The following is a 15,916-nucleotide window of genomic DNA, read 5'->3' on the forward strand; positions in this document are numbered from 1 at the left end:
TGGCCGCTTGATGAAAGGCAGACATGAGCCCTCCTGTACCAACTGTAGCACCCAGGCGTCCGAGGTAGCGGCTCATAATTTCTCGGCAAAGATACAGATGTGATCTCCAATAGGACAAGAATGGTGGGAGGTGGCCTCAAAGAGTGTTGAACAATGCTGGCATAAGACACTGAACTCAATAAGGACTGGCTCTTTTGGGCACCCCTGCCTCTGCCCAGAACAGTATAATGCCTTTGAAGGGGCTTATGTGAAGCAAACTCCGTCTGTGGGCAAAGGTAGTAAAACAGCTACATCCTTTCAATGGGCACTCGAGGGAGCCACTTGCTGAACCGATAACTAAAGGAATTATGCAGCAACTTTAGAGTCCTTAAGCTTTTCATGGGCGGCATAGGCTTGGTCACCAAACAGATTCATTTTGTCAAAAGGCATATTCAGCAATTTGGGCTGAATGTAAAGGGCAAACCCTAGTGGCTTCTGCCATGAGAACCTCCACAGCACCAAAGCTATCTCGCAACCCGACTTGCAATGGCTGGCATGCAGCATCCTTACCATTCGACACAATTTCGAGGAAGCAATCTCTAATCTGTCCTTTTGATAGCTGTGCACTAGATGTGCAAACAACAGAGTGCAAAATGTGCATATACTTTGCAAGCGCACACAAAGAATTGATAGCCTTCAGGGCCATGCTACCTGAGGCAAAAACATTTTTCTGCACTGTATCCACGTTCTTGCTATGTCGGTCAGGAGGCAGCATCAGTAAAGATGTGGATGACTTCACATTTGCCGTCATTGCCTGTACTACCAAGCTATCTGGAGCAGGGTGCTTTGGAAGGAAAGCCTATTCCCCCAGTGGCAGTTTTTACTTCGTCGTCAGTCCCTGGTTGACCACAGGGGTGGAACAGGGAGCCTGCCATAACGAAAATATTGGATCTTTTGTTGCAGCATTGAACAGTAAAAGCATCTCTTTCTGCCATCATCTATCAAAAAAGTTAATTAATTCTGGACAAGCGGATTCAAAACCCCAAAGCATCGACCACCTTATTAATTTTTCGACAGTAGGCTGCATTAGGCTGCACGAAAATCGTTGGTGTCTTGCAAATCTGCTGCAAGGTTTAATGTGATGTCAGGCAACGTCAGTTGCTACTAAAATCAGAAATGCTGAAGTCCATTAAAACCCCCTAAGTGCCAGGCTATTATGAAAGTCTATGCAAAAAGGATGAGCATAATTGTCCTTGGCACTTAAGGACTAGATCACCTTCGTCATCAGACAGTCTGTATGGTCTGAAAATGTTGGTCTCTAGATTCAGACACATGGCTCTCAACAGTATAGACTACTCAACCAAGGCGCCAAAAACTTACTGCCATCAAAGCAGGTACCTCGGCGCCAACAGGCCCAAAGTGGACGGGGGTGGTCCTCTTGTTGAGACGGGCATTGCCAAGCTGACTGGCGTGTAACTCTCTCCCTCTTGAGTGCCATCCTCGGTTTTGACACGTGTAGTGGGTCCAACACTGGCGTCTATGTCAAGCCCAAAGCTGTACCTATCAACGACTAAACAAAAATTTCCAAATCATTCAACCCATTTCTAAAAATATGGTTTAATAGGACTGTGTGTCGTTGATAACCAAGGAGTGCTGGAATTAGCCCTCTTATCGGTCAAAGTAAGTCTCCATGCCTCCAAACCCCACACCCAGATGACCAATTCTCCTCCTTTCATTGTTTTTCTTATCTTTATTATGTTTTCTACTGCCTCTTTCTGGGTTTTCATTTTTTTATGTTGAAAAAGAAAATGTCAAAACAATAAACGATAAGGAGGTTAAAGTGGTGTGTTTTTATTTTTTTTTAAATTCCCATCAACTGGGGAAAAATAAACTTGCCTGTGGTAGCGTGTCAGTTGATAATACAAATTCCAATGATAAGACGTGTGTTCTCGTTCATCTGTTACGATAGTGGACTCACTGAAAAAGTAATGTGAAATAGAAAGTTGGTATGCTAGACGGCCTGAAAATCAATAAGGGAAAGTTGTGCTTTTTACCCAATGAATGAGGGAAAGTTGAGTTCTGATCACATGGCTGCTTCATTTGTTGATCCCAAAGAATGGGTCGCCCTCTCCCAGTACAACTGTGTCTTAATTTTGAGAGCTTTAAAAACTGTGGCTATTTGGGGGTTATGCTATTAGTTAAGAGGAACCTGTTACCCAGACATCTCATGCAAGGTGATGTCATCTGTTTTGTTTGATAAGAAGGAGAATTCCAAAACACATCCTTTAACCCCAAACCTTGGGCATTATTTAGACTGTGTGGATGGACCCAGAGAAAACAAGTATCTATCGTTTCCCATTGACTCCACTGTGGGGGGCACGCTTTGCATTGGGCAGGATGGAACTAAAGTTAGTGCACAAATGGTTCAAAAAGTTGGACAAAATGATTCATCCTGGGAGCTAGCGAAGGGTGCAGCTAAACCAACACCATTAACTATGGTTTAATACTCAAAGCCATGTTCTCGATAGGTCCCAGCTCAACAATTATGCATATTAACGAGTTGATGACGGGCACAAGTTAGTCTGGAATTAACTTCTGATCATATTCCACAATAATATCGCACCATCTTAATGAGCCATCCTCAGATATATATTGCCAAAAAAAGTTTTTATGAAATAAAAGGATAGCACACTAAGCACTTATTGCAAGGTCCAGCATCCGAAATGGCTAATCTTGAATCTACATATTTCATACATGATGTCCAACAGGATTAAAGCCCGACATATTTTAATTTTTAAGTGAAATGAAGAAAAAATACCTCCCTTCAAACTGATGCAGTATATGTTTAGGTTTCTAAAATGTGTGTAGCACTAACACATTAATTGCTTCTTGCGCTTCTTCAGTTTAAGTAGCACTTGCATGACAAAATTGCAAAAGGTCACACTTGTGTAAACATAGGGGGTTGGGCCATAGCAGTCAGAGGTAGCTAAGGACAAGGAACATATGGGCAATCGGCAAAGTAATAATGGAAATTAGTTGCTGTCTAGAAAAACTGAGAATAAAAATGTTCTGTCAAGAAATTACTTTTTGCTAAAAGCATTATGCAATGACATTTTTATTAACCTTATATGGTTAATTCCAGAGTATAAAACAGCCTCAGGCTGACAGATTATTTTCTGCCAAATATTAAACATGGAGTCGAATGGCAATAAAGATTGTTGTTACCAAATCATACTTCTAGACTAACATGTAATGTTACATTATGAGTAGTCCTTCAGAGTTTAGAAAATTAGTATCATCTAGGGTACTCCAAAAGAGAAGAGAAAATTACTTATCGGTAATGTTGTGGATTCTACTCCCACAGATAATCGAACTAATATGTAGATATATTCCTCCAGCAGCAGCTGTTCTCAGAAAATGTCCAACAGGGCGTAGTGTAGCTTGGCTACCATCCTCTCCGGTGCCCAGTCTCCTTGACTCTAGACATGACGTCACCATCCCCCCTGTTGCCAGCAGCCTAGGCAAACCTTAAGCAAGAGGAATTTAGAACAGCAAGAGCTCCTAAGACACCACACCAATCTAAAACATAGAACTAGACCAATGAAGCTCCGCACTTTCTCACCCATAAAACTTTCCTTTTTTTTTTGTTGCTTTCATAAGACTGGCAGGATGGGAAGGCAATGAGGAATCTGTCGGAGTAGAACTAATAGAAATAACATTACCAGTAAGTAATGTTTCCTTCAATAGATAGCATTCGCCAACAGATTCCTCATCTGGATAGACTCCCAAAGCAGTATCAATGAACTAGTAACCCTAAGACGCAAAAAGAGATCACTTGAGCACATCCATAGGAAAAGTTACAGTCTAGACTCAGAAAATGCTTTCTATACAGCCAATAAAGCCTACAAAGCCGCCATAATAACTCATAAAGCAGATGCATACAATCTACGCATCAGCAATGCTTCCTCCAACTCAAAGGAGTTGTTCGCCATACTAGGAGAACTAGAAAACCCTATTCAAGACACATCACCTGTTATCAAAACATGGTGTACTACAATCCAGGATAAGTTAGGATCCAAAATATCACTCCTACAAAAGAAAATTACCCCTAAAAGACAACTCCTAGCAAATAAAAGCCCACCAACCCTGACAGAGGACTCACTCAATGACTCAGTATGTCAGCCATTCCAATTTACCCCGGTCACACAAGAGCTTGTATTGGACACCATATCCAAACTGAAAGCCTCCAACCGCAAAGAAGACCAATTTCCTGCCCACCTTGTAAAACTCTGTGCCCCTACGCTGACAGCCATCATTACCAGATTTGTCAATGCCACATTTATCTCCAACACAGTCCCAGCGAGTATCAAAAAACCATGTGTAACCCCACTTCTGAAAAAGCCAACATTAGACCCATCAATCTCCACTAATTGCCGACCGATAACAGTACAATTCCTACTGAAAATAATAGACAAAATAGCTTATACCCAAAGCCAAAACTATTTAGAGCAACATCAACTCCTGGGCGCCGACAATCAGGCTTTCGCCCCAACCAACCATAGCACAGAAGCGGCACTCCTTGACCTAATAATCCAAATGGATGCCACAAGGGATGCAGGTAAACTCTCTCTACTAATGCTGTTAGATCTGTCTGCCACATTTGACCATGATAAACTCTGCACGACACTAACCAATGACTTCAAATTCTCAACGTAGTCAACCCAATGGGTAAAGTCCTTCTTAGCAGAACGGACATCACAGGTGTTGATCGGAAAATATTTGTCTGACCCTATAACAGTTCCCATAGGTGTTCCCCCAAGAATCTTGCCTATTGCCAACCCTCTACAATGCTTACACCAAACTATTATTTGCAGCACTGGATGCCATGGGTGTCATCTACACTAACTTCACAAATGACACCCAGATCCTCATCCCCTTATCTGGTAACTATGAACAAGATACCCTGCTCAACAATCAAATCTACGCTCTAATCCAAAACTGGATGGCCCACAACAGCCTCTGTCTTAATGACAAAAAACAGAGCTGCTCATAGTAAGCCCCAGAACCAAAATCAGCACATTACAGCCTGAATATGCAACCTTCGATATTGACGGTACCAAGATTCCAGTACTCAACAAAGTTAAAACCCTTGGTGTCTACTTGGATGCTACAATGACAAAACAAGTAAATTCCCTATCCTCAACCATGTCATATACGGCTAAATATATTGCCCTAAGTCCTCAATACTTTCCAAGTTGGATTATTGCAACATACTCCTTTTAGGCACGTCCAACACCAACCTGGCCAAACTCCAACTCATGCAGAACAAAGCCCTACGTGCTGTGCTAGGAATAAAAAAGTCTGACCATATCTCACACATTAGGAGAGAAAACCATTGGTTACCCATAAAGGCAAGAATTATTTTCAAAACACCATGCATTACACATAAATGCATCGCCAATAAAGCCCTGAAATACATCAACAACTCAGTAATTAAAAAATCCTCCACTAGAACCCTTAGATATAGCAAAAATTCACTCCTTGAAACCCCACATTACAAATGTTCCAGAGTTTGGGGTAGCAGTTTCAAAGTCCTGGCTCTAAACACTAACACTCTCCCTACAAATATCAAGAATGAAGAATCCTTTCAGCGCTTTAAGACATCACTAAAAACCTGGATATTCAACCAATCCTAACAGACCTATCCCATAGTAGCCCATCCTGACCACTCACCACCACAACAACAACACTATAGCTGTTTATGAATTAACTGTGCACTGCTGACCTGATGATGATGATATTACTATACCAATGCTTGACCTACTGCCTGCTTATTCTATTGTTCCTAATTGTCTGTAACTACACCATGATACCTCAGGTTCTGGGCGTAAAATAAATGTAATTAATAAAATAATGTCTGGAGGAGGGATGGAAGGCAAACTTCTTAAAAATACATCTGGCAAGATCACTTCCCTGCCAGCTAACAAATGAAAGCAATGTTTAAAAACGTGCGTGCAACGAAGACAATGTTGCAGCCGGACAGATTTATTTCAATGGTATCCCACTCTACAACGCTGCCACCCCTATGGCAGTGGAAGCCCGACGCTCTGGTGGCACCTCTCTGCCTCCTCATAACACACTATGCACAAAACTATCCATCGTGACCAGATTTATTTGTTCACTGAACGACCCAAACATGCTTGAGAAAACAAAAAGAACAGGTGATTGGACAGTTCTGCTAAGTAAAAATTGAACGCTCTCTTGGGGTTCAGTCTACGCACCGTCTCCTCTGAGTGCGGGGGAGGAAAATAATATTAGAAACTCCAGCTTTTGATTTATGTGACACAGACAAACTTAAGCCAAAAAAAGGCCTAACATGAAGAATAACTTTTTGCCTGGAAAAATGGAGGAAAGCATGATAATGTGATAGTCTGCATGTCACCAACACATCTGGCAGAAGTAATTGAATTTTCCCAAAAAACTTTTAAAAGTCAGATGTCAAACAGGACATGAATGTAAAGGATCAAAGGGGAAGCCATGAAAATCCAAAGAACCAAATTTATGTCCAATGGAGGCACCACAAGTTATGATTGTGGAAACACATTTGGTAAGCCCTTCAGAAACTGGGAACGCAACGGAACTGAAGAATTAAACTTGTTCTGGAGACCTCTTGAAAATAGAAAGGGCAGCCAGGTAACCCTTTACCGTAACCACTTGCAGCCCTTGGGTGACCAAGGAAAGCAGAAACTCCAGAACTACTGAAGTGGTACATGACATGGGGTTGCCACCACCTCCTCTGCAACATTCCTCTAACTTCCTCTCCCTGCACACACATAAATGGACCTCATAGCAGGCCTGCTTGCAGCCAACAAGACTATCATTAAGCTCCCAGCCATCATACCTCATCCTCTCACAGCTATGCATGAAGGATGAGAAGCCCTAGGTTTGGGTGGCGCACCTACCAACCCTCCCCCTTACCTCCCACAACTGGGAAAGCAAGTCCACCCTAGGAGGTAGGCTATTGAGCTGGACATATGGGCATCTCGACAAAGCCTGGGTACCACGTTCTCCATACCCAGCTCAGGGAGATTAGAATCATGCAAGACCGAAACCTCCTCAACCCCCTGTGAACTAACAGAATGACATGAATCAGTGAGGATGCATAATGGAGCTCAAAGGTTCTCTCCACCAGAAAAGCACAACCCCGTCTGGATGATGGCAGCTTCCTACCCCAAGGTAAGTGACCAAGGCAGTTATTTGGTGAAGCAGTGGGAAAGCGGTTCAGAAATGGTTCCAGCATGGGGATCCGAACCCACCTGTGAGGGCGACCATGGGGACGATAGAGACAGCTCCGGAAGGACACTCAGCAGCCCAGAGAAGAAACCAGAGCAACAGGAAAGGACACAGGACAAAGCCAGTATGGCCAGACCTGGCCCGAAAATTTCAACAGCAGCTTTGTGAAAAAGTCCTACAGCAGATAGGTGAATCTGAAGAAATCCAAGCAGAAACAAGCATATTTGTGGAATGGGCAGATGAACAAGTTACTTTCTTACCTGGTAACGTTCTTTCGATGGGATGGTCCGACGACGTATTCCATACCTATTACATGTAATCACCACAGCTGTGCTGCTTCGGAAACTTTTTTCGGCGTCTGCGTCCTGCGTCGATGACGTCAATGCGCCGTCGTCGAGGACCTCCTCCGACGTCATCCGATGTGATAAGTAGGACGCACGACGCCCGTAGCCTCAGTTGTAGTTTTTTCCCCCAGAACGTGTGACATTAGTCAACTGCCAGTCAGACACAAAGCCTTGCGGAACGTAAGCTGCAATCGCAAAAGAAATTCTGCAGCGGGGAAGGCAGGGCGGGAGCGATATGGAATACGTCGTCGGACCATCCCATCGAAAGAACGTTAACAGGTAAGACAGTAACTTGTTCTTCGAGGGGGTTGGGTCCTCCGACGTATTCCATATCTATGACAGACTCCCAAAGCAGTACCAGAGCAAGGAGGAGGGAAAGAATTTAGAATCAAAATTTAGAATAGCCAATCAAATAGCAGAGCAAAGGACCGCCTTGCCAAAGGCCAGATCCTGTCCTCGGATGGAATCTAGGGAATAGTGACGTACAAATGTATGTACTGAAGCCCAGGTGGCTGCATCACAGATGTTGCGAATAGGAACACCCCTCTGCAGGGCAGTAGATGCAGCCATACCCCTGGTAGAATGGGCCCGCAAGCCAGCCGGTGGGTCCTTACCCGCCAATCGGTAACACTCCGAGATGACCAAAATAATCCAACGAGACAAAGTCTGTTTCGTCACAGCTTGCCCCAAACGCTTTCCAGCGTAAACAATAAAGAGTTGATCGTCCACTCTGACCCGGGACATGCGTGAAACATAAAAGCTTAAAGCTCGCCTAGGATCAAGCCTATGGAGCCTCTCCTCTTCCTTACCAGGATGCGGAGGAGGATAAAATGCCGGAACAACAACCTTCTGGGCCAAATGAAATTCCGTCACTACCTTCGGAAGAAAAGAAGGACGAACTCTAAGGACAACCCTGTCCTTGTGAAATACAGTGAAGGGTGGCTTAACTGAAAGTGCCTGCAACTCACTCACTCTGCGAGCGGAAGTAACCGCAACTAAAAACACAGTTTTCAGAGTTAACAGCCTCAAAGGGCAAGAATGTAAAGGCTCAAACGGAGCACCCAAAAGAAACTTAAGAACAGGGTTCAAATCCCAACCGGGCACCAGAAAAGGTGACGGAGGGAACACATTAGTGAGCCCTTTCAGAAACTGTGAAATTAAAGGGATTTTAAAGTAAGAACACTCTTCAGACGAGCGCTTAAAGATGGACAGCGCCGCCAGGTAACCTTTAATGGTACCCACTTGCAAGCCCCTGTGGGCCAAAGAAAGTAAAAAGGACAGAACCATGGGGATGTCATATGCAAAAGGATCCACATTCTGAACTCTGCACCAGTCGCAGAACTTATGGCAACGGTACAGAGACTTTGTTGCTGGCCTTCGGGCCGAAAGCAACACCTCCATCACATCTTCAGGGAGGTCCCAATCCTTATACCTCAACCTTTCAGAAGCCAAGCGTGAAGGTTGAGGGATCTGACCTCTGGATGGAGAACCTGACCCCCCTCCCGTGAGAGCAGATCGTCTCGGTAGGGAAGACGACGTGGAGGGCAGATGGACAAATCGAGAAGGTCCGGGTACCACGTCCTCCGAGCCCATGCCGGGGCAATGAGGATCATCCGGGAACCGAACTTCCGTAACCTCCGCAGCACTTGCGGGATGACGGGGACTGGAGGAAACGCATACAGCAGCGGGAATGACCACTCCACCACAAACGCGTCTCCTAAGGCTCCTTTTGGAGGAAATTCCCGCGAGCAAAATCTTTCGCACTTCCGGTTGAAACTGGAGGCGAAGAGATCCACTTGAGGTGTTCCCCAAAGGGCGAAGATCTCCAGGAGAATCTCCTGAGCCAACTCCCACTCGTGAGAGATCGCGCTCTGCCTGCTCAGAGCGTCCGCCGTCACGTTTTCGTCTCCGGCCAGATGAACTGCCGAGATCGAAACTTCCTGCTGGATGGCCCAGAATTCGAGCTGCATCGCCTCCCTGCACAGAGGAAGTGACCCTGCCCCCCCCTTTTTGTTGAGGTAGTGCATGGCCACTGTGTTGTCCGTCAGGATCAGGACACTCTTTCCTCGCACAGTCGGCAGAAAAGCCTTGAGGGCTAGCCTGACGGCCCTCAGCTCCAACAGATTGATATGGAGTCTGGACGGAGACCAACGACCGCTGACTGTCAGCCCGTTGGCATGAGCTCCCCATCCCGTGAGGGATGCATCAGTCACGATCGTCACCTCCGGCCAGGGAAGCCAAAATGGAGCCCCCTTCATCAAGTTGCCTTCGATGGCCCACCACAGAAGGTCCCGGGCGACCGAGGGCGGCACCTGAACCGGGTCCGACATCCTGCCGGAGGACTGCGACCATTGCGTCTTGAGTGCCCACTGCAAAGATCTCATCCGCAGGCGAGCCTCTGGCACCAGAAGAATGCAGGATGCCATGAGGCCGAGTAACCTCAAGAACTCGAACGCTGGGAGCGTCTGGGCATGCTGAAACTTGTGCACCACCTGCTGAATGTGAAGAGCCCTCACCTGGGGAGGAAAACACTGCCTCAGGGAAGTGTCGAGCACAGCTCCGATGTACTGGAGCCGCGGTTTTGGCGTCAAATGGGACTTCTTTAAATTGAGGGAGAAGCCCAGCCTGTGAAGGGAGTGGCAGGTGACGGACAGATGATCCAGGACTTGCTCGGGAGAGCTCCCCCTGATCAACCAATCGTCCAGGTAGGGGTAGACGTGAATCCCCCCCCTTGCCTGAGATGCGCTGCCACCACCACCATGAGCTTGGTGAACACCCTCGGGCAGAGGTCAATCGGAACGGCAGGACCCGAAACTGAAAGTGCGAGTCGCCAACTGCGAACCTCAGGTACTTCTTGTGCTTGGGATGGATCGGCACATGGAAGTAAGCATCCTTGAGGTCGAGTGACACCAACCAGTCCTGAAGCTGAAGGGCCTGGAGGACTTGAGAGAGAGTGACCATCTTGAACTTGTCCTTCCTGAGGAGTTTGTTCAAACCGTTCAAGTCCATGATGGGTCTCAATCCCCCGTCTTTCTTCGAAATCAAAAAATAAGGGGAATACCATCCCTTGTTCCTCTCCGCTACAGGCACCAGTTCTATGGCGCCTTTCTCCAGCAGGGCTTGAATTTCCTGCGCAAGGAGCAGATCCGGACTCTGCAAAGAGAGGTTCCCCGGTGGATTGTCGCGAGGCCTGTTCCGAAAGGGAAGACAGTAGCCGTGGGTTATGATCTCCAGAACCCACACATCTGAAGTAATGGCTTGCCACTCTACAAGATGCTGCGCCAGCCTTCCCCCAACCGGCGAACCATGGGACATGGCCTCATGACTGAGTGGGAGCGGCTGCGGCGTTACCTGAGGGCAAAGAGGCAACTGCCCGAGCGGCCTTGGCACCACGGGTACCCTGTCGTCCACCTCTGGTACCCCTGCGTTGGCCTCTTTGACTGCCAGCTCCTCTCTCTTTACTGAAGGACGAGTAATAGCGAAAGGAACCACCCCTCCACTGCTGCCCCCTAGGACGAAAAGGCGGAGGTTGGCGAACTGCAGCGCCCAACGACTTCGCTGCAGCTTTTGAGGTCTGCAACCTCTCAAGGCTCTCGTCAGCCTTGCTGCCAAAAAGGTGTTCACCATCAAAGGGCATGTTGAGGAGCCGGGACTGCACATCAGGAGCAAACCCCGACTTCCGCAACCACGCAAACCTGCGTATCACGGTGCTCGCCGCCATGGACCTACTGACGCATTCAGCTAAGTCCAAACCCGACTGAACGGACTCACACATGGCATCCTTATCATCCTGGACCATAGCAAGGAAACCATCCCGTTTGTCCCCTTCGGGAATATGATCAGCCGCTAACGCAACACAGTTCCACAGAGTGTGTGTGAAACGAGACAAGGCACAAATGGAGTTGGCCGCCTGAAGCGCCATACCACCAGAAGAAAACACTTTCTTCGCCCAGCCATCAAAACCTTTGTCGTCCCTATCAGGAGGGATGGTAGGGTACGACGCCTGCTTTGCCGGGGCCGTGGCCGCCTGCACCACCAAACTCTCCGGAGTGGGGTGTCTGTTCAAGTAGCAGGGGTCGCTACTGGCTGGACGGTATTTTCACAACAAGGATCTGCCCACCGCCGGGAGACTCTCCGGAGCAGTCCAAGCCTCCGCCACCCTTCTCTGTAAAGCCATATGGAACGGCAGTACCGGGTCAGTTGGGGTACCAACATCAAGGATGTCCGTTAGATCATCCTGCACAAACTCCCCTGGGGGAGCAGACCATCCCAAGTACTCAGATTTCCGAGCCATAAGGCGCCGGTACGAGGAATCGGCATGAGAGCTAGGCTCAGGCCTACAAAACTCCACCTCCGGAGAGGTGTCCAGTCCACTGGCATCATGCAGTGACTGTCTCAAATCGTCAAACTGACTATGGCCTGAGACAATTTCATCTGGAACCTGACTAGGAACCAGGCCATCAGAATCCTCATCCGCCTCTGAAATATATTCCAGGTGGCGAAAAGAAGGCACCCGAGAGTGCTTGCTCTTAACCAGAGCCTTCCTTGGGGGTTCCCCCGTGCCATGGGGTACCTCCGACACGAAAGGCGTCGAGCGAATCGGCACCGGCGTCGAGAGAACAGGCATCGGCGCCGAGAGGATTGGCGTCGAGGAAATCGGCGTCGACGTCAGATGCAGCGCCGCCAGCATCGGCGGTGTCGACACAGCCCTTGAAGCCGGAGCCGGAGCCCCGAGCGTGTCCTTCGACGTCCTGAGCGTCGACGGCTTCGACGACTTCCTCGGGGCCGGAGCCTCGAGAAAGCCTGTCGACGCCCTCAACGCCTCAGACGTCGATGTCTTCCTCGAAGACCTCACAGGTGCGCACGGTCTCAAACGCGTCGAGGACCGGGACCTGGAACGGGTACGTCGAGAACGAGTCTCCTTGTCCGAACGGGACCTCTCCCGTGACTCGTGCCGACCACTCTTGCGAGCGGTGTCTCTCGACCTCTCACGACCGACCCCACTCGGGGGCGCGGACGGCTTAGTACCGTGCGACTCAAGAATCACCAGCATTTTCTTCCCGAAGGAAGCCCATTCCTCTGGCGTCGCACGGCTGGTGGGGTAAGCGACGTGCCGGGCAGAGTACTCCGAAGAGGACCTGGAAGACGACCGGTGTCGGCGCTTCCGAGAATGCCTCGAAGAGGCCGAGGAGTGGCGAGACCGACTCCTAGAAGGAGACCCACGAGACTTCCGACGATGACGCGGAGAGTCACCCCGCAAATCATCCGTCGAAAGCCCCGCAGACTTCGACTTCCGGGGCTTGGACACCCGACCTACCGACAACTTCTTCTTACGTTCGCGTAAGGCTTTGGACGTGAGCGACTAGCAGTCGATACAGTCATCCGTGTCGGGGGCCTCCCCGAGACACCAGAGGCAGGCGTCGTGCGAGTCCGTCACCAACATCTTGGACCCACACTCCCCGCACTTCGTCTTCGACCCCGTGTCCGAGCTTCAAGAAGTAGAAGACATCTTCACACAAAGGATTTCCACAAAAACGAACAGGTTCGAAGAACCGAGAAGAACAGAACTCCAAAGAGTCGAGGCGTTAACCAAGATTCACGAAGCAACACGTTCGCGGAAAAAAACGGAACTGAGGCTACGGGCGTCGTGCGTCCTACTTATCACATCGGATGACGTCGGACCAGGTCCTCGACGACGGCGCATCGACGCAGGAGCCGAAAAAAGTTTCCGAAGCAGCACAGCTGTGGTGATTACATGTCATAGATATGGAATACGTCGGAGGTCCCAATCCCCTCGAAATATCCAATCACTAGTCTAGTCCAAGCCTACCATCACACAAAGGGAACTCAAAGGTTGTGGCAGCCAGACAATCAGGTTGGCCCCAAAACCTGACTAACACTGAGGATAGCCCACACTATTTGTGTATTGGCATGTCTGGGACCAGTCTAAACCAGTCATACAGTTGCAAGGATGGGCTCAATGTGGGTCTATGTTAATACAACAGCCATTCTAGGCCTGCCTTGTTGTTTCCCAGGACAAAGTTAATGCTGAGAAACAAAATGGCTGAGAGTAGGACTTAGAAAAATACATTAGTAACCACATTATTGATATATTAGGCTACTAATTCAGTAAAAGTGATTACTCTCCTGGTGAAGCCAAAACTAAACCAAAGCTGCCCGAGCCTAGTCCACAACATTAGTGTGGGATGATAAAATCAACCAAGGCCAAATGAGGTGCTTAAAAGCACCCCTGTCGTAGTCGTCAAATAGGCCACCATCGGGCAGCACATAAAAAAGGATTGCAGGGTTATTTCGGTAAAGGTACCTCTCACCACAAAAATAAAGTAAAAAGGCCCAGAAAATCAAACCGGAAAAAGCAACAAAAAAGTCAAAGTGGTGCCATAACATGGGACAGCAGAATCCCCAAAAAGAAACTCTGCTCATACACGCTTCAACTGCCATTTAAGTAAAAGTGGTGATGACTAATCCTCCCCAAGAGTCCTTCAAGAAACCCATCCATTTCCTCATGCAGCAGCAGAGAATCATCAGGCAATCATTTACTCGGGCTCCAGGTGTCCTTAGCCCCAACAACATTTTTCAGGGAGGGGGGGTAATGGGCTCTGGTAGGCTAGAAAGATATTTTAGGTTAAAAATAAACCTGCAGGCGCCAACATCCGCCATCCCCTTGCAAGGGTGGGGTAATTAAGTACTCTAAACCAAGAATTAAGAAGGCTGAAGTTAGGGTGGTAGACTGTGGACATGACAGGAATATCTTATGGATCTAGGGAGGAAAGTAGTGCTAGGTCTAGATTGCGGGCTGGTCAAAGTCACCTCTCCCTTTGCTGATGCGAGAAAGATGCCTTTTGGCAGATACTAGTGGTATGACAATGGGTAATGAGGGAGGCTGACTCTCATTCTGGTCTTGCAGACAAGTGACTCATCACCTGGAGGTGCTTAAAGAGTGTATCCGGATTCTCAGGATGTTTAGTACAGTATTGAAAAGCCTTAGCTATTAATATCCTCACTTTTCCGCTCAAGGTCATGGCCCAAATAAAGTCATGCACATAATTGAGATGGTTATGGTTTCAATTGTTAAGATACAGGATTGGAATAGACATCTATCATTAAATCGAATATTAATCACACTCGCTATACTACGTTACAGGCAAAGCCAAAAGACAACCAAAATTAAACTACCTTCCTTCATTGACCAGTTCAATGAAAGCAAGTCCGGCATTCTTCTGAATTGAGTTCTGCCATTCCTGGAAGGAAGAGGGGAAATCTGATGAAAAATCTTAAAAACCAAATGAAATTAAGTAAAACCAATACATACATCATTTTTGTTTAGTATTATAAGATTTTAAAACATGACTATGAGTCTAACACTGGAAAATCATCAACAGCGCCTTCCCCTGAAACCTTTGTGAGGACATGGGTCGAAAGGATTGTAAGATTTCGAAGCATGGGGTGTGGCATTCTACAGAAAGTTTGTGCATAATCAATTTGTGCCAGTATGCTTCTGGAATATGTATCAAAACAAGGGAAACCACTAGCGTCAGCAGGAAATTAAGACTCCACAAACATTGCCCACCTGTAGCTTATATGGTTTGCATGCATATTCTAAAATGTAGCTTTTTTTTAGGGTACTCTTGCAAATAATCTAATATCTTTTACTTTTTTATCAAATATGCTTTTCTCAAATCGAATTGGCAATATAAAGTGAGGCCCAAAATTAAACCGACTGGATTTGCAAATTATTCAAAACACAAAGCCTATGAAGACCACCCTGACGCGAACGTACCTGTTTACTACAAAATTACGCGCCCCATTAAAGGAGTTTAAACATAATCTCTGATGTTCCACCCTCAGGCACCAGCCAAATCATATCAGATCTGCACGTCATTATGGAGCTCCTGACTCTGAAATTGATTTCCTACGTATTTGTACTGTGGCATTTTAATACAAATAAAAAAATGTTTATCACCTAGTTTGTCAACAAAAAGTTAGACTTACCATTTTTTCTTTTTGTACTCTTCAGCTTTGTATTTCATGTCCCCTAGTTTCAAAAGAAATCTTTGGGGTGCAAGAGGATGTCGGATGGAGGGTGGGACAGAGCTGACTGGACTCCAAGATCGCTGCAAAATCGGTAAACTCCAGAAAAGGGAGCCAATCCTTAAAGCACTGACCTTTCAAATTCATACAACAGCTGCTGGAAAGGGGAAAACTGAAGCAGAATCTCAGGAAAGTAGATTGGTTTACCAAGCTTGTGGCAGGAGACCTCATCAACGCAGTCTCAGGAA

General features: G+C 47.2%; 1 protein-coding gene across 3 annotated transcripts in view; it reads right to left on the reverse strand.

Annotated features, from left to right (window-relative positions):
* LRBA (LPS responsive beige-like anchor protein) overlaps positions 1-15,916 on the reverse strand; it is a 3,444,508-nt gene that overhangs the window by 1,596,022 nt on the left and 1,832,570 nt on the right. For all 3 annotated transcript variants that reach the window (XM_069631262.1, XM_069631261.1, XM_069631263.1), the window contains exon 35: positions 14,814-14,878. In XM_069631262.1, coding sequence (XP_069487363.1) covers positions 14,814-14,878 — 65 coding nt within the window. The remainder of the gene's footprint in view (positions 1-14,813; positions 14,879-15,916) is intronic.

This window comes from Ambystoma mexicanum, chromosome 6q (genome assembly GCF_040938575.1).
Source record: "Ambystoma mexicanum isolate Mex_15411 chromosome 6q, UKY_AmexF1_1, whole genome shotgun sequence".
Classification (NCBI taxonomy): Eukaryota; Metazoa; Chordata; class Amphibia; order Caudata; family Ambystomatidae; genus Ambystoma; species Ambystoma mexicanum.